The sequence below is a fragment of the Typopeltis vanoorti genome, chromosome 2 (assembly GCF_054136105.1).
Source record: "Typopeltis vanoorti isolate ZY-2024b chromosome 2, IOZ_Tvanoo_1.0, whole genome shotgun sequence".
In the NCBI taxonomy this organism is placed as follows: domain Eukaryota; kingdom Metazoa; phylum Arthropoda; class Arachnida; order Uropygi; family Thelyphonidae; genus Typopeltis; species Typopeltis vanoorti.
Genome location: NC_143550.1, coordinates 110,419,039 through 110,445,651, shown reverse-complemented (window position 1 = coordinate 110,445,651; position 26,613 = coordinate 110,419,039). Strand labels below are relative to the sequence as shown.

Sequence of the window (26,613 nt, the reverse complement as noted above, 5' to 3'; positions counted from 1 at the left end):
CACTCTCAACAACTCAAATGTATTCAACTGGGTTTGCCATTATATGGTATACCTTCCATCCTCTGCAACTGGATCTCCAATTTTCTCACAAGTTGCTCACTACAAATCATGGTGGATGGCTTCCTCTTCTCAGATTTCCCCAATAATGGAATATCTCAGTGTTCTGTACTCTCACCCACTCTTTTTATGCTTGTAGATAAATGACCTGCTCTCACAGACCTCAAATTATATCCATTGCATCATGGATAACAGCACACCACTGCATCCCTTCTTTTCATGTGACAAACCTTTAGTGCTCAGAACCCTCAAGATCCATAACAACCAATGTCCTCAACTCTGATTTCTTAGCTATATCTCAATGGAGCAAGGACAACCTTGTAGACCTCAATGCCACCAAAACTTAGTCCTATCTAATCCCTTGAAAAAGAGAGTTTCCATCCATTTCCCCCTAACCTTCAATAATTACTTGATGTCCAAACCCAATCAGATTTCCCTACTTGGACTGACCTACACTTCCAACCTTTGCTGGCACAACCACAGCTGCTACAGGCACCAAGAAACTTGGTATACTTTTCTGCTCAAGACTACTGTGTCTTGAGTGAAAGAATATAACAAATCCCAAATCCACCCAAGCATAAAATATTGCTCAAGTACATGGGATAATGCATCAAAATCCTCTCGAAGGTTGCTTGATGCTATCCAAAAGAGGGCAATCCAGTTAATTAATGATATTTCTCTCATGTATACACTTCAGTCCTTCTTCCACTTGTTATACACACTCTTTCATGGACAATTTTCTACTGAATTTGCCACTATCATTCCTCCAAAATAAAAAAACCAAGAGCTACTACAACTAACCAACACCCATTTACAGTCCAGCTTGATACTTGCCAAACTATCTTCTCTGCCTCCTCTTTCATTCCATCTACTTCTGTTCCGTGAAACAGCCGCCCCCACTCTGCTTTCCCCAAAGAATAAAACCTTCAACGATTTAAAAAAAAAAAAGTGATTCAATTCCTCCTTTCTTTTTACCCTCTTACCCACCCATGACACCTGATATGCTATAGGTCTTGTAACCTTTTTGTGTGTGAGTCACATATAAAAAAAAAATTAATAAATAAATAAATAAAAATAAAAACCTGTGCAACATATCTTAATGCAGAATGAAATTCCTACAATGTCTTCTACAAAATGAAAAAAAAATGTGTGTAGTTCTACATGATTATTAATGAAATAGGTCCTGTTTCATCAAAATTAAATGATCTATGGAATGAATTCATGATAAAAATTTAATTTCATTACTTAAATAATTAATAACACTGGAGTCTAATTTTTAATGTAATTATTAGCTTATTACCAAAGTATGCATTTCAATCTTTGCTATATCATCATTGTATTGTGAAATATTCAGACTTTATTCAATATCTGCTAAGTATTACAAAAATGAACTCACCACAATAGTGAAATATTCATCGTCACTTTCAGTGGTTAATTTCTGCTTCTTTGGAGGTGGTTCAGGAAATTTCTTGAAGGAAGTAGGTTGGCTCAATCCTGTTAGGTGAAAACAATTATTTTTTTTTATCCTATAAATATCGCAAAAGAAATGTCCACAACAATTTAATACAATTCATTCTATATTTTTCATTACCAACTCGTGTGACTTTTAAAATAATCATATTAGAAGATCTAATATGATCATAATGAATACTTCTTGGGCTAAAAGAGTTGTTTAAATTTTAATACTGCTGGTTTATGCATAGTCCAATGTTTTACTGCAGGTATTGAAGCCAAAATCTAATGGAACAGGGTTGTTAATCCTTATTCCCATAATGTCTGATGTCAGTATGTTATGTGTACTCTGGCTGGATTGACTGTTTTGAGGTATGAAAAACCTGACTTTCTTGGTGATAAACCCTCCATCTCCACATGGTGATAAACCCTCCATCTCCACATCAAATGATGAGACTCATCATTTGATTGAAAACACCTGGTAAAGGTTCCAATTTTCCTGGTGTTTTTTCTGGATCTGACACCCTGGTGACATTCATTTCAAATGGAAATCCTACTTTTGCACTTAACTGAAAACTAACCAATAGATATTTACACATCTATGTAGTTCACATTATCATCATGCCAAAAACTCTAGATGATTAATGTTCTAGATCATAGAGGTAGGGCAATTTGCACTTCAGAAATGCCCTTCAAACGAAGAACTGTATCAAAAAAAATCAACCATATAAAAAATAAGCAAATTAAGATTATTACTATTCTCTACATCAGATGGAGAGCCTGTGTAGCTCAGTGGATGTAGTGTTTGCACACCACGGCGCTTGAACACGAAGGAAGACTTTGTTTCGCATCTAGTTGTCGACTAGAGGAAATTTTTCTAAGCATTTTTTCGACTAGTTCCCGAGTTAGTCGATCTCTGACATGAGCAAGCGGATTTTTTGTCTCGTAAACTCAAGAAAATCGACCGTAGAGCCCACATTATTTCAGACATTAAAATATATTGTGTTAGGGTTAGGGACCAAGAGATGGCGGCACTTGCTGTCTCTCTTCACTGCGTGCCGCTTAATTAGTCATAGCCTTGGGCCAGCTATCTCTGATTGGCTGCCAGTGGAGATTGAACTGCCCACTCAGTCTCCAAAAAGTTAGATAGGGCTAAACGGCCTCACCTACTCCCTATACAGGAATAACAAGGCGTTAGCTGATTTTTTTTTTTTTTTACATCAGATGGAGTGTTAGGAAAAAAAATAAGCAAATGCCTACAGAAATTTAATTCTCATCCCCCCCCCCCCCCCCCAAAAAAAAACACATTAATTTCCTAAATACCATGTACTACTATTGGAGACTACTGGTATAAAAGATCTTCATGGCTGGTCTTTAGAGCAATGGAAATCTGTAGTCTGGAGTGACACATCAGGCTATACTTTCAATTGAATGGGTGAGTGTTGGAGATGTGTCAGATGCATCAGAAACATCTCATTGTCTGAGTGCTTAATTCCAGCATGGTCAATGATCTTGAATTGTTTCTCCTGGTATGGACTTAGATCTTGGGTTTGTAGTGGCTGAAAAGATGAACAGCAACAGATATGTAACACTTCTGGATCATTATGCCTTATACTGTGGTAGACCCATATCTCTTTCAACATGATAGTGCACCCTGTCGTGCTGCAGGTGATGAACCTGCATAGAGTGGCCGATCTTAATCCAACAGAACACTTTTTTTGACATACTGGAAGGTCGGGGGTATCTATCCTAGGTAAGCCAATCTTCTAAGCTAATTGTGATGGATGATGTCTGGTTTTTGTGAAGCCACCTATCCACAAAAACTGTGACTGTATAGCTCTTTATATAATGTTCTGCTACTAACCTGAACTTTTGTAGGACTATTTGAACTCCTAATTGACTTTTGGCACTTTGGACTTCTAAGATTTCCATATCACCATTCTAAGTACCCTTTGGATTGACTTGTTAACCTCCTCCATCATCCTGTGTACGGGTAAGGTGACATCCTCACATTTTCATCAACTAATAATGTTGCCTATAGTTAATTATAGTGATTCAGTATTTTACTAATGTCATGAACAGATTAGTAGATTGATGTGGCATCTTATGATAATGCCTATTCAACACATACTATACAGTATGTAGTCAAATCTAGGAGTATATTTGTTCATCTTGTATAGCAGTATAGGCTATGTGAGTACAGGAATACACATTAGTAAGTTTTATTCTAAAATAGAAGTGGTGTCCAAATACATATTTCAACATAGAATATGTGAAACTGTTCTAATTTTAATAAAGAAATAACTTTTATTCCTGATCATAAAATTTAGTCAATACTTTATCTAATTAACATTTTGGATGCTTACTTGTCTTCAGCAATTCCTTCTAGTTCACTACAGAAAAATTGTACACATTTACATCCTGAGTTTTTTTTATTGCAGATGAAATAGTGGTAAATAAAACTTTTTTTTTCTTTTATAATATGCTATACTTCACAGATTGGTTCATAAACTTTTTCTTTGACAATGATAGCCAGTAAAGGTTGGTTGATTCGTAGAGCCTCTGATACTAATGGCTCACGCAAGAAGTTTTTTAAGCAAGTTTGAGCGCGGTTAGTAGTTGGAAGGGAAACAATCATTCGATGCTGTTGGCACACTCTGCCTTGATGAGTCTTTAGACTCCCTGGAAGTGTCAAATAATAATAATAATAATATACAACCAAGATGGGCTGATATCAACTGATTTAAACAGCTGTATCATAATTAATAACACTCATGTTAATTCTTCTAAGCTGCATATGAGAATTAACAATAGGGAAAAAAATTGCTCTGTCCAGAGTACAAAATGTAGAGGAAACTATTTGTGAATTCAAGTTTTATTTTTTATTCATTAATGTTAAGTCTTTTGTAACAAGATATCTGATGTACGAAAGTAAAGCTTATGCAGCATAATCTGGCCATCAAAAGCAAAATGCTCCTTGAGTCTAATAAGCCAACAATTCACAAAGTATCTAAATACAAACCAAAGAGAGTTACCAGTTACTCAATTAATATCCACTATATAATTATTCAGGATACCTTGAATATAAAGTATCTACTATTACAATACTTTCTAGGATGTTATTCCAATGGCTGATGGTGACTAGTCAGTAGTTTAAAATCATGCTCCTGCATGAATCCTTATAAAATGTAAAAATAATACTGTGCTTCAATGTTCAGCTCCTTGAAAGATTTCTAAACTTTAATTAAGTCATCCATTAGTTATTTTATCTAGGTGATATTCAGGAAAGGGAATTAAAATGGGAAGGACAACATGCAAAATACCTGAGGATGTCATAATCAAATTAATGAGAATGTCAATGTACTTATTCATAACAAATTATGATCAGGAGACACTATTCTTCTCTTCTTCTTCATAAATAAATGAAAACACTATAATATAGAATATTGTAAAACATGAATTAATACTTGGCTTAATAATGACTTAATTGTGAATGAGCAGGAGGTATTTGAGGAAATAAACAACCTTGATATCAATAAGGTTGTTTATTGTTTATTATATTTGTGATAGGATTTGATGACACATCATCACCACATGTCATAAGGGAATCTTCCAGGGAATTAGTAACAGCATTGGCATGCCAGTTTAATAAGAGTCTTACAACAGCACAGGTTCCAAAGGAGTGGAAAAAAGGTAAAATTGTTCCACTGCATAAAGGAGATTTTTAGACAGCTGAGTTTCGCAAGTCCAAGAAGAATGATTGTTATGGGAGATTTTAACTACAGTAGTATAAATTGGGGAGAGGAAGATGCATGTAGCAATAAGGGAATGTAATTTCTAGATTTCTTGAGGGACAAATGTCTTAAGCAACATGTAATAGAGGGAGAGGTTCAAGAGTTTTGGATTTGGTCATAGCATCAGAAGAGTTGATGATAACTGAGATGATATCTCTCCCACCAGTTGGAGAGAGTGACCATGTGGTTTTGACTTGGAAGATGAATAGACGTGCAGGAGTATCAAAGAGACGGGAACGTATGTGGAATTATAAGGCAGGCGATTATAATAGTTTAAGACGTCACCTTGGAGAAGTTTCATGGAGGGAGGAATTGGAAGGCCGGGATATCATTAGTGCATGGGAAATTGTGAAAGAATATTTGTTAGCAGCAATGGTAAGTTGTATACCACAAGTGAAGAAGATGACACAATTTGGAGTAAAGCAGATGACAAACAATATTAAGCAGGAATTGCATGCAAAAAAGAGGCTATTGAAGAGATATAAGGAGACAGGTGAAGAGAAGATGTATGAAGAAAATAAGACACAGGCCAGAAGAGTCACTAGTATGGTAAGGAAGGCAAAACTGGAATATGAGAGAAGATTGGTCCTAAGATCCAAAGAGAATCCTAGGGAATTTTTTAGCTATGTGGCCAGTAGGAGGAGAAATGACTGTGGAAGAATGATATTGCGGGATAAAAATGGGAATAGAGGTGACTGATGCAGAGAACATAGTGGAATTGTTCAATGAACACTTTATTGGAGTATTTCATTCTGGAGGAGTCAGTTTTAATACTAAAGGGATAGGGCAGGTTCAAGGTTTAGGGGTATAGGAGGAGAGTGTGTTTCAAATACTGAGTACTCTGGATGTCATTAAAGCTGTGGGACTGGATGGTATTTCACCACGAGTTTTGAGAGAATGTGCTAGGGAACTAACAGTGCCTTTGACCTGGCTTTTCATTGAAAGTCCTGGCTGCGAGAAAGGTGCCCATGGAATGGAAGGAAGGTAAGATAAGTGCCATTGCATAAGGGTGGTAACAGACTGGAAGTGTCTAATTATAGGCCAGTCTGTGTGTCATCAGTAGTTGTTAAGATCTTGGAGAAAGTAGTGAGGGACCTGGGCAGATGAGGATGGTGTTATCCGTGAGAGTCAAGATGGATTTGTGAAGGGGCGCTCTTGTTTTAGCAATATTCTAGCCGTTTATAATAAAGTTACAAGAGCATTAGATGAGAGAAAGGCATATGCTGCCATTTTCTTAGACTTAGCTAAAGCATTTGACAGGGTGCCACATGATAAGCTGATATTTAAGTTTGGATGTCAGGTTGGTCAACTGGATTCAGGATTGGCTGTCTGAATATCAGAGCGTTGTGTATGGTGGGGCAGTTTCAAGGAGGCAGAGGGCTACAAGTGGGGTCCCACAGGGACCAGTAGTGGGACCTATACTGTTTAACATTTATATCAGTGACATTGTCAGTGGATTGCAGGGGGATATTCAGTTGTTTGCAGATGATGTTAAGCTGGGAAGGGTTATAAATAATAGTGCAGATGTGGTAGCCCTGCAGGAGGATTTTGAATAAGCTAGACAGATGGGCAAATGAATGGGGGGATATTGGTTTAATGCAGCACAATGTAAGGTCTTGAGGTTTCGGAAACCGATGGGAGCTGCATACTTTATGGGAGGAGTTATACTGGAGGAAGTAGGGGAGACAAGAGATCTGGGGTTGATGATTGATAGAAACCTGAAATTTAGATGACATATTGCAAAGGTGGTGAAGGTAACACAGAGGATTGCTGCAATAATGAGAAGGACACTGACCTGCAGAGATAAAAGAGTTATCATTCCGTTGTATAAATCTCTGATCAGACCACAGACTATTATTCTCAGATTTGGTCACCAGAATTTGAAGGTGATAAATTAACCGTGGAAAGGGTACAAAGGTGGATAACAAAGATGGTTTCAGGACTGTACCATGTTAGTTATGAGGATCGGCTGAGGGAATGTGGACTACAGAGTTTGGTGGATAGAAGAAGAAGAGGTGATATGAATGAGACTTTTAAACTGTTGAGAGGTGGTTACAGGATTGACACTGGGAGAGTTCTTTCGATTGGTTGAATAGCAGGAAGGAGTGATGACAAGAGGCCATCCCCTGGAAGTTACGAAAGGAAACTCTTTGCAAGAGGGTGAGGAGTGGTTTCTTTGCATGGAGGTAGTTGAACCATGGAATGCATTGCCTGATGGAGTGGTGAGAGCAAGAACGGTCAATGAGTTTAAGGAGTGTTATGATAGACTTTGTGTTTCTTGGGGGGGGGGGGGGACCTCCCCTAAATGAGTCTTGATAGACTTTGTGTTTCTTAGGAAGGATCTCCCACGATGAGTCTTTTGACTCCATGGAGGCCTGATTATAATAATAATAATTATTATTATTATAATCAGTATAATAATTATTATATTGATTATTATAATCAGTATAATCAAGACTCATTGAGGGGAAGTCCCCCCCCCAACCATGAGAAACACAAAGTCTATCATACCACTCCTTAAACTCTGTGGTGAAGGTACTCGAGAGATTGGTGAGAACTAGGATACAGAAATGAGTTGATAACAGAAGTATTCTCTGTGGTTATCAACAGGAGTTTATTAAAGAGAGATCAAGTTTACTAACTGACTTATGTAGTATAATAAGGTTTGGACAAGGAAGATGCATATACAATGGCACACTTAGATTTTCCAAAAGCTTTTGATAGACTGCCATATGACAAGCTGTTAAATAAATTGAAATGGATTGGATTGGAAAACAGAGTTGGATCAGTGACTGGCTATCAAGTATCAAAAAGTTGTATATGGTAGTGCAGTATCCTGAAAGAGGAAGGTCACTAGGTATGCTGCAGGAGTCAGTTTTGGTACCATTGTTGTTCAATTTGTATATTAATGATATTGAGATTGGTTTAGGTTGCTTATGTTGATAGTACTGATCTTTAACTTTGGTGATGTTGAGTTGGGGTGTGTTTTAGGGTTTGTTCCAGTAGCTGACTTTTCGCTGTTTGCCCTGGTTCCCTGGAGAAAACAACGGGGGCTTTGTGTAACTGGGTAACACCCCAGCCATAATGAAATTTTGTCATGTTGTACCATCATCTTTTATTTTGTTTAACCAATAAGAATACAATTTGGTCGGCTAAATCCCAAATCCCTGTACACCCCCCCTTGAGGGTACATGGCAGGAATTTGATGATGATAAATCCCAAATTGCCAGCCCATCCTCATTCGTTCAGTATCCAGGTAGATACCCAACAGGGTGCACCACGAGAAGGTGAGGATTGGACATTAGGTCAGAAGCCCTGGTCGGTTCTCAGCATTCCTTTAAAGGCTATGTGGAGATCTCCTCTCAGTTATACAGCTTTGACACTGAGGTCAGATGTTAATAATAATAATATAAAGTCTATTTCATTAAAATTAATAATTTAAAAAATAAATACCTGTTTCAAGCATAACTGGTTGTGTCTGTGTAGATAAAGATATTTCTTTTGATTTTTCTTCAAACCTACGATCTCTGACCGGACAGGCACATATTTTAACTTCCATTGTTCGTCTACCTAGGCACCAGCCACTAAAAATGAATAATGAATCATTAGCAAAATTACCACAGAAAAATATTTTTTAAAGTTTTTAAAAAAAAACACAGATGATTAGGGTATTTACTCTAAATAATATATTAGTAATGAACTTGGATATGCATATTAACCTATGAGAGTTTGCATAATGCACTTCTATACATTTAGGATTTAATTTTACTGTGAAAGATTGATTTAACATAACTAGAATAAGTTAAGAAAAATAAAACTCACTCTTTTTCTAAAGTAAAGATGACTTTAATGGGTCTCCTGTTAAGACCACCAACACAGCTACCCCAGCACATGAACTTGTACACATATGTCGAATAATTCATTCCACCTAATGAAAATAAATATCAATGAACATATTATCAGCATGTGCTTTGAGAGAACACAGAGAAAATTGGAAAGAGAAGCAGTGTGTATGTATAAATGTAGCTAAACAAAAGTGATGAGACTATGGTATGAACACAAAAAAGTATATATGAGTGAAGGATGCAGGCGATGAAAAAAAAAAATGGATCTGTGTATGTGTGGGTGTGTGTGTTGGGGGTGATGTATGGAGGTGCAACAATTCGTGGTGTGCAGAATAGAAAGATAGAGGAGCACTTGCCCAGAGGATTTAAACAGAGTATGTCTATGGCAATAAAATGGCAATAAAGGTGATAGTCATGGTTGGTATAAAAGATCTGAGAGGTAGTATGAATCGAGTGGTGAGAAGTGAGGTTAATGTCAGGAGACATGCAGCAGAAAAGTGGGAGAATGAAGATAGAGCATATATTGGCCAGATGTTATAATGCAGAATTGAGGACAGCAGTCAACAATGAATGGCATGATAGCAAGAAAGCATCAAAAGAGAGGCCTGGAATATGTGAATGCTTAGAAGAGAGCTGAGTTGTATACAAGAGATGGACTGTATTTGAATATGAAAGGACACGGACACCTGTGCCCTTTTGCGTTTATCAAGGGATTGTTCTTCTCTGAACATGTGAGGGTGTTAAGACAGGGAGTGCACTCCATCATCCTGCACAAACAGGATGATGGAGTGCTATTCATGATGATGAATTGAGCCCTCTCAGAGTGGAGAATTTGAAAGGAAATGACACTAATAGTTTTGAAAATGTATGGTGTGAGGTGGAAATAGGCAAGACAAGAAATTTAGTGGGATGTTGCTATAGGCAAGGGAACAAAGAGAATGATGAGCAGGAAATGTTTAGGTGAGTGCAAATCAAATGATCATTATAGGATATTTTAACTACAGTAATATAAACTGAACAGAGGAAAATGCATGTAGTAATAAGGGAATGGAATTTTTGGAATTCTTGAGGGACAAATGTCTTAGGCAACACGTAATAGAGGGAACAAGCAGTTCAAGAGTTTTGGATTTGGTCATAGCATCAGAAGAGCTGATAATAACTGAGACGACCCCCCCCCCTGTTGGAGAGAGAGTGACCATGTGGTTTTGACTTAGAAGATGAATAGACATGCAGGAGTATCAAAGAAAAGGGAACATATGTGGAATTATAAAGCAGGTGATTACAATAGTCTTAGATATCAACTTGGGGCAATTCAATGGAGGGAAGAATGGGAAGGCCACAATATCATTAGTGCTTGGAAAATTGTGAATGAATTTATTAGCAATAGTAAGCTGTATTCTGCGAGTGAAGAAGAGGGCACAATTTGGTGTAAAGTGGATGACAAACAATATCAAACAGGAAATGCAGGTGAAAAATAGGTTATGGAAGAGATATAAGGAGAGAGGTAGAGAGCAGATGCATGAAGAATATAAGACTCAGACCAAGAGAGTGACTAATATGGTAAGGAAGGTAAAAGTGGATTATGAGAAAAGATTGGCACTAAGAACCAAATATAACTTGGTTCTTAGTGTTGCAAAATCTGTGGATTTTTCTGTTAAGAAGTGGTATATACGGAACTACAGGTTAGACAGTTATAACAAGCTTCGGAGTGAGCTTACAGCCATTCCATGGCAGAACATATTGCAGGGGAAAGATGTTAGCAGTGCATGGGATAAAGTCAGCGGGTATCTGAGGAAAGCAATATCAGATTGTGTCCCCGTGGTCAGGAAGTCAAACAAGGCAGGAGTTAGATGGATGAGCAGTAGTATCAAGCTTGACCTGCAAAAAAAGAAAATGTTATGGAGAATTGACAAGGAGAAAGGCGATCAGTACACCCATGAGCAGTACAAGGCTCAAGCTAGGAAGGTTACCAGCATAGTAAGAAAAGCTAAATCAGATTATGAGAAAACCTTAGCCAAAGAGATCAAGGGTAATCCCAAAGAGTTCTTCCGCTATGTTGCAAGTAAACGGAAGAATGACTTCAGAAGGATAACTTAAGTGGGTGCTGATGGTACTGAGGTGACAAAATGAGATGTAATAGTCGAGTTACTGAGTGATCACTTTTCAAAAGTTCACCCAACTGAGGATATCTCTGTACCTGTAGCACTAACTAATGGGAGAATTAAAGCTAAGAAATCAGAGGTATTTAATATATTGCAAAATATAAATGCAAACACTGCTGTAGGCTTAGATGGAATATCAGGTCGGGTGTTGTGTGAATGTGCAAATGAACTGTCAACCCCCCCCCTCTTACTTGGATATTTAATTTAAGTTTGAACTCTGGTATGGTCCCTAGGGAGTGAAAATTAGGCAAAGTGGTTCCTTTGCATAAGGGTGGCTCTAAAACTGCGGCAGATAATTACAGACCAATCACCATCTCAGGAGTAGTGGTAAAAGTATTGGAAAAGTTGGTTAAAGACAAAATTCAAGAATGGTTGGATCAGGATATGATACTCTATAGAGGCCAACATGGTTTTGTTAAAGGTACATCCTGCCTTAGCAATCTATTAACTTTTCATAACAGAATGACATCTGAGTTGGACAAAGGAACTGGCTACACAGTGGTACTTCTGGATTTTGCTAAGGCATTTGACAGGATACCCCATGGAACACTTATGCAAACTGGAGTAGATGGGAATGGATACTAAATTGGTGATATGGATAGGAGAATGGCTCAGGAGAGATACCAGAAGGTGGTGTATGGAGGAGCAGAGTCCAGGATGAGGCAGGTGATCAGTGGTGTGCCTTAGGGCTCGGTTCTTGGGCCATTGTTGTTTAATTTGTACATAAGTGATATAGGAAATGGCTTAAAGGGAGATATTCAGTTGTTTGCTGATGATGCAAAGTTGGGTAGCACAATAAAAAATTAAGCTGATGTTGACAGTTTACAGGATGATTTAAATAAGTTGGCAAAATGGGCAAAAGGTAATGGATGTCAGTTCAATGTGGAAAAGTATAAAGTCATGCATTTGGGAATTAAAAGATTACCAGCTGTGTACTACATTGATGGAACAGTACTCCAAGAGATTGATGAAGCTAGGGACTTAGGGGTGTTGGTAGATAGGGAAATGAGTTCAGAGGACACATTGCTAAGGTGTCCAAGATTGCACATAGGATTACTTGGTTGTTGAGGAACATACTGACATCCAGAGATAAAGAGGTTATTATTCCCCTTTATAAAGCGTTGATACTTCCACATTTGGATTACTGTGCTCAGGTCTGATCACCTGGATTCCTTGGGGATGAGGAGGCTGTGGAGAGGGTTCAGAGAAGAGTGACTAAGTTGGTAAGTGATGTAAAAAATGCTCCCTACATTGATAGATTGAGAGCTTGTGGAATGCAGAGGTAGGTTGATAGGCAGAGAAGAGGGGATATGATAGAAACATTTAAATTACTGAAAGGTTTTTATAGGATTGATGCAGGAGAAATGTTTCAGCTGTGTGATAGTGATGGAAGAACAAGAGGTCATCCCTGGAAATTAAAGAAGAGTGTGGTTAACAAGGGTGTCAGAACAAGGTTATTTGCCTGGAGGGTGGTGAATGAGTGGAATTCATTGCCTGACTTAGTTGTGAGCTCTTCGTCTGTAAATGAATTCAAAGAAGAGATATGACAAATATTGTTTTGCTAGTTTGGGTCTCCTGCGATGAGTCTACTGACTCCATGGAGATACCCGTAATAGTAATAATAATAATAATAATCCTAGGGAATTTTTTAGCTATGTGGCCAGTAGGAGGAGAAATGATTGTGGAAGAATTATATTGTGGAATAAAAATGGGAATGGATTGACTGATACAGAGGACGTAGTGGAATTGTTCAATGAACACTTTATTGGAGTATTTCATCCTGGAGAAGTAAGTTTTAATACTAGAGGGATAGGGCAAGTTTAAGGTTTAGATGTGCAAAAGGAGAGTGTGTACCAAATGCTGAAATACCATCCAGTCCCTGTGGGACTGGATGGTATTTCACCAGAGGTTTTGAGAGAATGTGCTAAAGAACTGATAGCTCCTTTGACCTGGCTTTTCAATGAAAGTCTGGCTACGGGAAAGGTACCCAAGGAATGGAAGGAAGGTAAGATAGTGCCATTGCATGAGGGCAGTAGCAGACTGGATGTGTCTAACTATAGACCAGTTTGTGTTTCATCAGTAGCTGTTAAAGATCTTGGAGAAGTTAGTGAGGGACCACATACAGCATTGGGCAGATGAGGGTAATGTTATCTGTGCGAGTCGACATTGATTTGTTAAGGAGCGCTCTTGCTTTAGCAATATGATTGCCTTTTATAATAAAACGATAAAAGCAGTTGATGAGAGAAAAGCATATACTGCCATTTGTTTGGATTTTGCAAAGGCATTTGACAGGATGCCACATGATATACTGATATTTAAGTTGCAGCACGTGGGTTTAAATGTTGGGTTAGTCAACTGGATTAAGGATTGGCTGTCTGATAGGTATCAGAGTTGTGTATGGTGGGAGGGGAGTATCAAGGAGGCAGAAGGTTACAAGTGCAGTCCCACAGGGCTCAGTACTGGGACCTGTATTGTTTAACCTTTATATCAATGACATTGTCAATGGATTGCAGGGGGATATTCAGTTGTTTGCAGATGCTGAGAAGGATTATTAGTAATAGTGCAGATGCAGCAGCCCTGCAAGAGGATTTCAATAAACTAGACAGATGGGCGAATGAATGGGAGTTGGTTTAATGTTCCCTGATTTCAGTCTTGAAGTTTGGGATACATCGATGGGAGGCTGCATACTTGTTTTGATTAGAGGAGCTGTACTGGAGGAAGTAGGTGAGACAAGAGATCTGGAGGTGATGATTAATAGAAAACTGAAATTCAGGGAACATATTGCAAAGGTGATGAAGGCAACCCAGAGTATTGCTGCAATACTGAGAAGGACACTGACTTGTAGAGATAAAAGAGTTATTGTTCCATTGTATAAGACCTTGATCAGACTTAGACTATTGTTCTCAAATTTGGTACCCAGAAATTGAAGGGGATAAATTAACTGTGGAAAGGGTACAGAGGCAGATAACAAAGATGGTTTCAGATCTGTACAATGTTAGTCATGAGGATTGGCTGAGGGAATGTGGAGTTTGGTAGATAGGAGAAGGAGAGGTGATATGATTGAGACTTTTAAACTGTTGAGAGGTAGTTACAGAGTTGACACTGGGGAGTTCTTTCGCTTGGTAGAACAGCAGGAAGGAATGGTGACAAGTGACCATCCCTAGAAGTTGCAAGAGGGTGAGGAGTGTTTTCTTTGCAAGGAGAGTGGCTGAACCGTGGAATGCATTGCATAGAGTAGTGAGAGCAAGAATGGTCAAGGAGTGGTATGATAGAGTTTGTGTTTCCTAGGAAGGACTTCCCACAATGAGTCTTTTGACTCCATGGAGGCCTGAATAATGATAAAGTGTGGATTGCACGGGAATCAGTATTGGGACCTTTGCTTTTAAAGATTAAAAAGCAAAGGTCTCAATACTGATTCCCCGTGCAATCCACACTTTATCATTATTCAGGCCTCCATGGAGTCAAAAGACTCATTGTGGGAGGTCCTTCCACATAAAGACAAAGGTTAATGTCAAAAATATTATAACTAAGTTATTCGCAGATGATGTGAAGCTTGGAAGGATTATTAGAGTGCCAATGTCAACCTTTCAGAAAGATTTCAATAAGATGGGCTAATTAATTAGGATGCAACTAATTTTAAATGGTTTGAAATTTGGAATCTACCAATAGGAGGCTGTATACTGTATTGGTGGATCTATACTAGAGGAAGTGGAGGAGACCTTTAGATGTTGATTGATAGAAATTTGAAGTTTGCAGGACATATTGCAAAGGTTACTCAGAGGACTGCTGCAATACAAGAACTTGAACTTTGACCAGGTGAGATGCAAGAGTTTTGATTCCATTGTTGTATAAAGCCCTGATTAGACACATCTCATTTATTGTGCCCAGATCTGGTTATTTGGATTTGAATTGGATAAATTAACTTGGAGAGGGAACAGAAGTAAATAACAAAAATAATATCAGGACTGTATAGTGTTAGTTATGAGTAGAGCTCTAGAAATAGAAAATAAATGTACTAGCCACAAAAATATTTTCATGGGTGATGTTTTAAAAAACTAAATGTTATAATAAAAGAGAAATAATAAAATGCACAAAAATAACTCAAAAATATATGGCACTTGCTGTGAAGCAAGACTCGCTTTTCACCAGTCTTTGCAAGATAATTCATTTGTTAAATAACAGTATTAAGAATATTAATGAATATGCTATTAAAGTATTTCATACTTTAATAGCATATTCATTAAATAATTCTATATCACATATCACACTGTTTCTTATGTCTTTTCTTTTTTTTCTTTTTTTTTTTTTTTAGTTTTTGTTTCAAAGCAATTTTATACATACTTTGGGGTGATTCATAAGGAACTACAACACTTTGCCTGGCTGTAGCCTGATCTGCTACATAATTAGCCTGAATGTGCTCACAGTGTATAAGATGGTCTGGTGCTTGAATACCTGCAAAATTCCCACATAATATGATTACTTACTTGAATACATAAGTAAATGTCATACAAAACAATATCATAAGAAAGAATATGAATATGATCATTTTGTGCAAAATTTAAATTTTAATGTTAATGATAATTATAAACCACAACAGAAACAAAAGTAACATGATCAAGTTATCTAGTTGAACCAAGGAATGAAATAACTGAAAAAAAAATGTTTTTGTATATTTTTCAAGATTATCATGCCTTAATTCAATCTTTTTTATACCACTTTTATTTTTACCTTCCCCAAAGTCTGGTTATTTTTTAAATATTCTTACACTAAAATTCAATAGATGTTAGATCAATTAGTTTAATGCAGCCAAATGTAAAGTCTTGAAGTTTGGGATACGTCGATGAGAGGCTGCATACTTGATTAGAGGAGCTGTACTGGAAGAAGTAGGCGAGACGAGATCTGGAGGTGATGATTAATAGAAAACTGAAATTCAGGGAACATATTGCAAAGGTGATGAAGGCAACCCAGAGTATTGCTGCAATACTGAGAAGGACACTGACTTTCAATATTTAAAATATAACCTGAATAAAGATGGCTTCCCTTAGACTTTGGGGAAGGTAAAAATAAAAGTGGTATAAAAAAGATTGAGTCAGGGCATGATAATCTTGAAAAATGTACAAAAACATTTTTTTCACTTATTTCATTCCTTGGTTCAACTAGATAACTTGATCGTGTTACTTTTGTTTCTGTTGTGGTTCAAGGACACAAATCAATGGTCATATAGGATGGTAATTGATTTGTTGAATTTAAATTCCAAATCTACAATGCTTCACACTTTGGAATTTATGATTTACTTGATTTTTCCTGTTTGTTGATAATAGAAAAAAAATTATCAGGCTATCACAGAGTCAAAAGACTCATCATTGGAGGTCCTAGTGTACAAACACAGGTCATCAAACTGTGCCTTAAACATGTTTACTGTTTCTGCACTCACCATATATGTTGCACCTTTTGCGCAACACATTCCATCTACTAAACACTCTTCCTGCAAATAAACCTGTTCGTCACTCCTTTGAATCATCTTTATTTGTGCATCTTCCAGGAATGGCCACTTGTTCTGCTCCTGTCTAACCCCATCAACTAAAAATATATTTAATCCAGTAATATTTCATATAACTTATATTATTATTATTATTATTACCACCCCAAGACCTCATGGAGTCAAAGACTCATCTGTGAGGTCCTTTTATCACACACGCAGCTCATCATACCATGTTTTAAACACATTCAAACTCTTTGCAGACACCACGTTCTCAGGCAAGGCATTCCAATCCTTCACAACTCTGCACGAAAAAAACCTGCCTCTCACTCCCCTACTCACACCTTCTTTATATAGTTTCCAGGGATGACCTCTGGTTCTCTCCTGATCTCCCACTATTCTCTGTAAAATGTCTCCAGCATTGATCCTATAACAACCCTTTACCAACTTGTAGGTCTCTATCATATCTCCCCTCTTCCTCCTGTCCACCAGACTCTGCAAATTACATCCAATCTTTCCTCATTCTCGACATTCCAGAGGTCAGAAAACTATCTTAGTCTCCTTTGGACCCTTTCCAACATCACTTCATCCTTCTGAAAACCCGGTGAACATATCTGGGCACAATAGTCCATGTGTGGCCTAATCAAAGCCTTATACAATGGAACAAGAATCTCCCTACTTCTACACGTCAATGTCCTCCGCATCATTCCCAGAAGCTTTTGTGTTGTCTTCACAATTTTGGCAATGTGTCCCCTAAATTTTAGATCCTTATCCACTATCACCTCCAGATCTCTTATTTCCTCTACTTCCAACAATATATTCTCACCAAGCATAAATTCTGCATCCCATCTTTGTTTTCCAAATTTTAAAACCTTACATTTTGCAACATTGAATTCACATCCCCATTTCCGTGCCCAATCACTCAATCTATTCAAGTCTTCCTGTAAGGCCACAACATCTTCACTACACTTCATGGTTCATCCCAACTTTGCATCATCTGCAAACAACTGAATATCTCCATCCAAATCTTCACCTATATCATTAATATACAAGTTAAACAGTAATATGTTTCAATCACATTTCCTTTTCTCCTATTTCTACATACAGACTCTGTATGTTCACGTATTGGGCATGAATATTTTCCGTATGCATGTACATACTGATTTCAATTTTTTTTTAATATCAGTCCCATACATAAGAAGTAGAAGAACTTATGGCAGTCACATCAGTACCATGTTATTTAAGATACAGGTGCCTAACATTACTTTCCAGTACCACTACAATGGCTCAATAGAAAGCGAAGAAGTGATGTTGTTAATTTAGTGGAGCAGTGTCCACAAAAGTACCTGTAGAAAAGACAAGAGCAAAGCAGTGTATTGGTAAGATAAAAGAAGTGAGTTATTGTGGGAAGGGTCATCCATCAGCTAAATCACTCTCCTCTGAAGAGCAACAAAGATTTTTAAGATTTTAGGTGTACCACTCCAACCATGTGAACATTATTCTAAGAATAAGCAGATCTGGAACTTGTACGGAGTTAGTAGCTGGTTGGGTGAAAAGTAGTGTGGCATAAAAGAATGCCTAGTACTTTTTTGAGGCTGAGGAAACTAATGGTGCAATATGTTTATGCCAAGAGAGGCTAGAGGTAAATATCAGTCCAAGGAGAGAGATCTGATCTAGTTATGAATTGTGGAGGGTAAAGGTAGGTGAGCTGAGATCCCTTTTGTGAGAGGAAACAGAGACTGCATTTTGGTGGTACTGAAGATAACCAGGATGGTATGAAGATCAGTGTTCAAGGCACTAGTTTCAGATAATCATGAAGCTTGGTTTGTCTGAGCACTGCATAGTTTGTTAAATTAATAGAATGAAAGGAGTGTACTATTATCAGCAAAGCTGTGAATAGAATTAGTGGTGACTGAGAATAGTTCATTTACAGGGTGTTCGGGATAAATTTGACAGTTTTGTAAGGAAAAAGAAAATCTTCTTTGTATCTATTAAATTTAATGAATTGACAAAAAAACATTACAGGCAGAGTTAATTACAATACTATCAACAAGATTTACTCAAAATAACCACCATTAGCATCGATCACAGCTTCAATTCTGCTTCGGAACCTCGAACAAGCTGATGCTACAGTCTCCCTGGGAAGGGCCGCAAAAACTGTTTTAATTTTATCCATTAACTGGGCTTTTGTATTACTGGAAGTGCGATTGGTGTCTTTTTCAACTGCGCCCCATACAAAATAATCCATGGGGTTAAGGTCTGGGGAGTTTGGAGGCCAAACATTTGGACTGGTGAAGTCGTAGAAATTTTCAGACAACCATTTTTGACTTTTCCCAGAGGTGTGGCAAGGGGCCGAATCCTGCTGCCATACATACGGCCTACCATTGGCTACCCTTGTTATCCAGGGCTTGACTACAGTGTTTAGCAACTCCACGTAGCCATCTGAAGTCAACCTGAGGCCCTCTTGGAAAAAATGCGGAGGCATCACATTGCCTTCAGAGGATACACATCCGAAAACCATCACAGTTTGGGGAAATTTAGTCTGCATTACACGAGGAATGTCCTTTGTACTGTATGCAAGCCATCTGTTATTCTGCGTGTTGTGTTTTTGATCCTGGCAAAAGTTTTTCTCATCGGAAAAGAACCAGATTGTTTGTGGTTCCGCAGGATGTTTCACTTTGCTTAGAAGTTTCTTCGCGTTTATCAAACGTTTTTCACGGGCCTTTTCTGTAAGCAGCTGACCTTTGCAGCGCTTGTATGAGTAGTAGCGGAGGTCTTCATTGAGTGCAAGCTTCATAGTAGAGGCTGCAACATTCATTTCACGTGACAAAGCCCGAATTCCAATGCCAGGGATCTTCAACACCTGTTCCTGCAGATTTGCGAGGAATTCTGCTGTACGAACGCAATCAGATCGTCTGCTAGGGATCTTTCTTCTTGCTACATCCTCGTAGTCACCATTGCAAGTCTCTAGTTCATGCCTGATTGTTTTTACTGTATTCAGGGAGCATTGGGCAGCAGTCGAAATATCCTTATTTTGATGGCCGGCACGAATCATCATGATACAAGTTATTCTCTTCCATGATTCAGGTGGGTTCCAGCTATCCATCCTTTCTGACATCTTGTATATGAATGAAAAAGGGTCCAACCCTTTTAAATGAAGAGAAGTGTGTGTTAATACATGTAACTTACGGAAAAATATAATTAATTATAAATATGTCAAATTTATCCCGAACACCCTGTACATATAGGAAAAAGAGGATAGGTAATAAAACAGAATCCTAAGAGCACTCCAGCACTGGTGAACTCAAAGAGAGAAAGAGAGAGAGAGAGAGAGAGAGAGAGAAAGAAGCCATTCACAATGATAAGAAGTGAACAAAGAGAAAAAGCTTGCTACCCAATTGCAGAAGATTACAGGTAAACCAAAGGATAGAAATTTCCTAAGTAAGTCACAGTGCCAGACCTGATTAAATGCTCTGGAAATGTCAAGTTATATAAATTATTTACACAAAAACACAAGGGAAAGGTAATACTTATTTGATCACAAGGCCATATATTTTGGTCTGAAACTAGAACAGTTGATAAAAGGTAGAATGCAAATGTAAGGTAGAGTGATTTATTTGAAATAAAATGAGTCATGTGATGTTATATTTCCAGTAACGTCGTGTTATATAAGTGAAGATAAAGTTAATCATAACTGCAAAGAACAAATATATATATATATATATATATATATATATGTGTGTGTGTGTGTGTGTGCATAATTTATAATGTCATGCTCTACAGATCATCCGATAAATACAGCATCTTGTTAGTTTCTTGAGACCTTATGACTTCATAAAATGCAATTCTTGGTTTAATAACACATTATAAAAAACAAAAAACTTAATGATGTGTTATTCTAATCAGACATTTCCATATTTTCGATAACAATAGGCAGTCATTCCGATTCAAGTTTGAGCAGTGAAGAAAGGCTTCAGCACTCTCCATAAATAAACATTCAAATTTGTATTGACAGCAATGTAGTAGGCAAGTTTCAGACCCAAGAATATTGTGGTCTGTGTCTATTCCATGTTGAGCCAATACAGATTTCATGTGGTAAATATTGATTGATGTTCTTGTATTCTCTTTTCTATTGAGCGTCCAGTTTGTCTGAAGTAGGATGACAACAGTCACGAGGAACTTGGTACACACCTGGGAGAAACATCAAAGAGTATTTATCTCTTGAAGCAGGGGGGGGGGGGGGAATAAGTTAAGAGTCAACTGATAGGCATAAAATTAGCCACTAAATCATAGCTCTTCAGAATTCTGGAAATCGGTTCTGCAACGCCTGAAATGTATGGAATTGGGACTTGATATACTTTTTCCTTGTAGCTTAGGTTAAGTTTGTAGGCATCTAGACTGATCCATGCTTGTGGCCTCTAGGTAGTAGAAAAGTTGACTGTTGATGACTTTCCAATATTTTGAAGAAGACTGAGGTGATGGCAATAAGATGGTAGTTTGACAGCAGGCTTTTATTTCTTTATTTTGGAGCAAGTTGGATATTTTGTTTTATTTATTTTTTTTTTTTATGTGTGTGGTTCTCACCCATGAAAGGTTATTATAAATCTTTCATGGGTAGGAATTATTATAGGTTATTTATAGTACATTTTGTACTGTGGATGGTCTAATTTTTTTTTGCCATTTTTATCAATTTTTTGTAGTGTAGTGTCTAGACCAGGTTTGGTCTAGAGATCAAACATTATGCTTTTTCAAGCCACTTCAAGTCTCCAATAAGTGGGGAGGTGGTATCACACCAGGTGATAAAATTCATCTCCCACCTAAAGACAATTACAAACATCCATGCCCACAGTGAGATTCAAACCAGAAACCTGTTGATTGAAGAGCAGGAACACTAACCACTCGGCCAACCAGGCTGGCAGATATGTGCTTCCATGCATTAAGCAATAGATGAGTATTAAAAATTGCAAAGTAGATATAGGATAGGTGTTAGTCAAGATCAAAACATTTGAGTACTATTAGAGATACCATCTGAATCTAAATGTTTACTATTCTTCTGGTGTCTTTATATATAATATATATAAACCATGGGTTTATATATCGGGGTGCTTAAGGGACAAAGCTGTATAACTGAGAGGAGACCTCCACATAGCCTTTAAAGGAATGCGGAGAACCGACCAGGGCTTCTGACATAATGTCCAATCCTCACCTTCTCGTGGTGCACCCTGTTGGGTATCTACTTTGATACTGAATGAACGACGATTTAGCCGACCAAATTGTATTCTTATTGGTTAAACCAAGATAAAAAATGATGGTACAACATGACAAAATTTCATGCCGGCTGGGGCGCGCCCGGTTAAACAAGGCCCCAGTTGTTTTCGCCAGGGAACCAGGGCGAACAGCGAAAAGTCAGCTACTGGAACAAATCTGAAAACAAACCCCAACTCAACATCACCAGAGTTAAAGATCGGTACTATCAACGTAAGAAGCCTGAATGGCAAAGAAATGGAGCTAGCTGAGGAATTAGATAAGTACCAGATCGACATAATAGGGGTGACTGAAACAAAAAAAATCAAAACTGGTGAGATCTTTCTGAGCAATAAATACAAAATGTTATATTCAGGCAATGACAATCAAGGAAAAGAAGGAGTAGCCATAGTATTCAACACAAAATACGAGGCTAATCTTCTTGAATGGCAGTCAGTCTCAAGTAGAGTAATGTGGGCAAATATGAGAATGGGGAACTGGACAATGAGACTTATTTGTGCCTATGGTCCCACAGAAGGTTCTACTAAGGTAGAAGTGGAGAAATTTTTTGAGGCTTTAGAAAAAGCAACTGACACAATGAAAAAGGAAAAGTTGGTCCTTGTTGGGGATCTAAATAGTAGAGTAGGAAATGATTGTGAGACATACAAAAATATTTTGGGAAAATTTGGAGAAAAGAGCAAAGCTAATAATAATAGCAAATATCTGTTGGATTTCTGCTCAGGACATGGACTGGTTATTACTAACACCATGTTCCAACATAAAAATGTGCACAAATTCACATGGAGAGAAGAGGCTAGGAATAAGAAAAGTCTCATTGACTATGTTATTGTTGATAGTGATGTTTTCTCCCTGGTGCAGGACACCAGAGTGTACAGAGGATTTGAAATTGGAAGTGATCACTATTTAGTCTTGAGCAGGATAAAATTGATTTTCATATTGAAAAGAATAACATGTAAGAAAGTTTTAAAGCAAATAAAAGTTGAGCAGCTCTCATATGTGAACTGTAGACTAAAATACCGAAAGATTATTGGAAAAGAAAATGAAAGAGTTTGAGAACAGGAATCAAACCTTGGAGATTCAGTGGCAAACTCTGCAGAAAACATTGATTTGATTCTGCCAGAGAGGCATGTGGCGAGGTTGTGTGCAAGGATAAAAAAATCAGAACTCCCTGGTGGACACAGGAAGTTAAAGAGGCAGCGAAGGAAAAGAAGAAAGCATATCAAAAGTTACTGGCAAATAAGTCAGCTTTTACTCTTACAGAATACAGAAACAAATGTAAGAAAGCTAAACAGTGTAAAACTAGCTAAACAAAAGTCATGGGAGGACTTTGGCAAGAATATAGAAAATAAATATCAAGAAGGTGGCAAAATATTCTGGAGGTTGTTGAAGAAGCTTAGGAATGGAGGAAAGAGTGCTGTAAAAGGAATTAGAGATGATAAAGGTGAAATGAAAACAGGAGAAAAAGATATCCTTGAAGTATGGAGTAATTACTTTGAAAAACTGCTAAATGAAACAAGCAGTGATCACAGCACAGTGATAAAAAACACTGACCAGGCATGCAGTCAGGAATACATATCCATACTTGAAGTAGAAAAAGCCATCAAAGGCTTGAAATGTGGAAAGGCAGCAGGAGTAGATGATATTCGACCAGAAATGCTGAAGTATGGTGGTATAAGAGTCTTACAGTGGCTGCACTGCATAATTCAGAAAGCCTGGACAGAGGGACGAATTCCCAATGATTGGAGTAGAGCTCTCACAGTACCCATATATAAAAAGGGAAATAAAACTGAATGTGAGAATCACAGAGGTATTTCCCTACTGAGTGTTCCTGGCAAGATCTATGCAAGTATACTTGAGAAACGGTTGAGAAGAATTGTGGAAGAAAAGCTTGGTGAAGAACAAGCTGGATTCAGGCCAAATAGAGGCTGTCAGGATCAGATCTTCACTTTATGACAAATAGTCGAGAAAGCATGGGAATATAACAAAGATCTGTATTTAAGTTTTGTCGATTTGGAAAAGGCATATGACAAGGTGCCAAGAGAGAAGCTATTCAATACGCTGCAGTTATATGGTGTCAATGGGGCATTATATCAAGCAATACTTAGTCTGTATTTGAGTTGTGAGTCAGCAGTTAGAATTGAAGGAAGTACAGGAAGATGGTTTAATGTTAAATCTGGTGTGAGACAAGGATGTACATTATCCCCTCTGTTATTCATTATCTATATGGATCACATTATGAAGGAATGTGGTATTAAACCTGATATCAAAATTGGAGATGTTAATGTCAGCTCTTTGCTTTATGCGGATGATGTTATACTTCTAAATAAATCCGCTACAAGTCTGCAAGATTCTCTGACTAAATTGAATAGCTGTTGTAATAGATATGGTATGAAGGTCAGCAATAAAAAGACAAAGACAATGAAAATAGGCAGAATCATTGAAAATGTCAACTGTGTTGTGAATGGAGAACCTGTGGAACAAGTAAAACATTTCAGCTACTTAGGCACAATTTTTACTGAAGATGGTAAACTAAATATAGAAATAGACAACAGAATCAGCAAAGCTGGTATGGTGGGAAGTCAATTGAATAAATTCATATGGAATAAGAAAGAAATTAGTCGGAACACTAAATTAGCTGTATACAAGACTGTGTTCAAACCAATTTTAACTTATGGATCTGAGAGCTGGGTCAGAAGTAAAACACTTGACCAAAGACTAGAGACTGCAGATATGAGAGTCCTGAGAAAGATTAGAGGCGTGAACAGATGGCAATATCATATTAAAAATGAGGATATTAGGAAAGAACTTGACATTGTCAGCATCCAGGAATGCGTTAGCAGAGCTAATCTCAGATGGTATGGTCACTTAAATAGAATGGGAGAGGAAAGATTAGCAAAAAAAGTGTTCTCTGCCAGGTTGGCAGGAAAACGACCCAGAGGAAGACCAAGATATAGGTGGATTGATACGGTATAAAGTGCCTTAGACGATAGAAATATAAGATCTGATAATGTTGTAGTCTTGACAAGTAACATACTGATTTGGAGGAAAATTGTAGATAGGAAGTTAGTAATGATGTAATTTTTTCATGTAGTACTGTCATATCCTGTACACCCCTTGAGGGTACATTGCAGAAATTTGATGATGATGATGATGATGATAAACCATGAAGAAGCAATTTTCCCCTGGAGGTGAAAGCAGCTTTACCTTTAGATAATTATTATTATTATTATTATTTGTGACACCTCCAAGGAGTCTGAAGACTCATCGCAGGAGGACACCCACTACACAGCTCTTCGTCTCCACCACTACCGAACCGCTACTACCAATCAACTACACCAGTGCCATCTACCATCCACAACCACTACAAATATTTTTGTCTGAAAATTGTGTGTTCTGAAGGGCCAATTTGTCTGTATGCGGGATGAAAAACCCGAGTTTCCGGGAGAAAAACCCCTGCTACCTCCGTATGAGATCGGCTAACTCACCTTCAATTGAAAAAAGTCAATATAAAGATTCCTCCCGTCACAATGGGAATCGAACTCAGGCCTTTTCCAATCGAAGGGCACAATGTACTGTCATTCTTCCAATTGCTCTACGGAGGCAGTAATATAACAGAACTATGTGGCATCTGAATTAGAGAAAAAGAGAGAGAAAGGGAAACACAGGCAAGTCGAAGCTTTATCTGGACAGGAAGAAAGTATTTTGCTGTTGGTCTTTAAGAAGTCGATGTTAATGGTTGTTTTTCATTTATGATGTGCCAAAGCACATGATAAAAGAAAAACTTACTCAGCCTGTGCTTTTGCACAGGCTAAGTAAGCTTTTCCTGCAGTAAAATTTTTCTTCGACCGCTTGGGTACACCTTTGTTGAACCAAGGCTTGGAAAAATGAATGGCAATTTTGTGTGGAATGAGTACTGAAGGCTCTTCATGCTGGTGAGGATACTTTATGTGAGCCATTCAGAGTAAGCGTTTGGTTCAGAATAGCAGAAACCGCATGTCATTACTTTTGAACAAGTCTTTGATATGTTTTTTTAACTACTTATCAGCATTAGAGTGATGGTCATGATGTTAACTCTTTCTGGTGTTAAAGATGGATGTAGCATGAATATCCAATCAATCTTAAAAATCTTATGGATATTATGATGAGTAAAATGGTCTAGCATTATTGCAATGTGTAAGATCATAGTTATGACAGGTTATGAAAACCTTTTCTTTAAAGACTTTTTTTTAGGTGCATCAAAGTCTTACAATACTTAACCTTATTGATAGTCTCATCTAGATTAAAAATAAAAAGTCAAAAAATTATCTCTACTATCTCAAAAGATGATTGCTAAGAGTTCAAGCTCCTGACTTGGAAAGCTTTTGTTGTATTGGTGGGGAAATGCTTCCATTCATCGAATTGCTATCCTCCTCACCAATAATAACACCTTTACAAAATGAGTGCTGTTAATTTTTCATTTCTCTCTCTCTCTCATAAGTACCCATTTTCAAGAAAGCTTCTACTAGTAATCTAGCCTTTCTATAATTCCTTAGACACTATATTTAGAAATACCAAACTCT

General features: G+C 37.6%; 1 protein-coding gene across 2 annotated transcripts in view; it reads right to left on the bottom strand.

Moving 5' to 3' along the window:
- The window catches only part of LOC150109333 (cellular tumor antigen p53-like), a 79,546-nt gene that overhangs the window by 17,949 nt on the left and 34,984 nt on the right, over positions 1-26,613 (bottom strand). For both annotated transcript variants that reach the window (XM_090412630.1, XM_090412639.1), the window contains exons 5-8: positions 15,652-15,762; positions 9,126-9,231; positions 8,757-8,887; positions 1,454-1,551 (exon numbers count right to left, since the gene is read on the bottom strand). In XM_090412630.1, the coding sequence (XP_090268756.1) occupies positions 1,454-1,551; positions 8,757-8,887; positions 9,126-9,231; positions 15,652-15,762 (446 nt within the window). The remainder of the gene's footprint in view (positions 1-1,453; positions 1,552-8,756; positions 8,888-9,125; positions 9,232-15,651; positions 15,763-26,613) is intronic.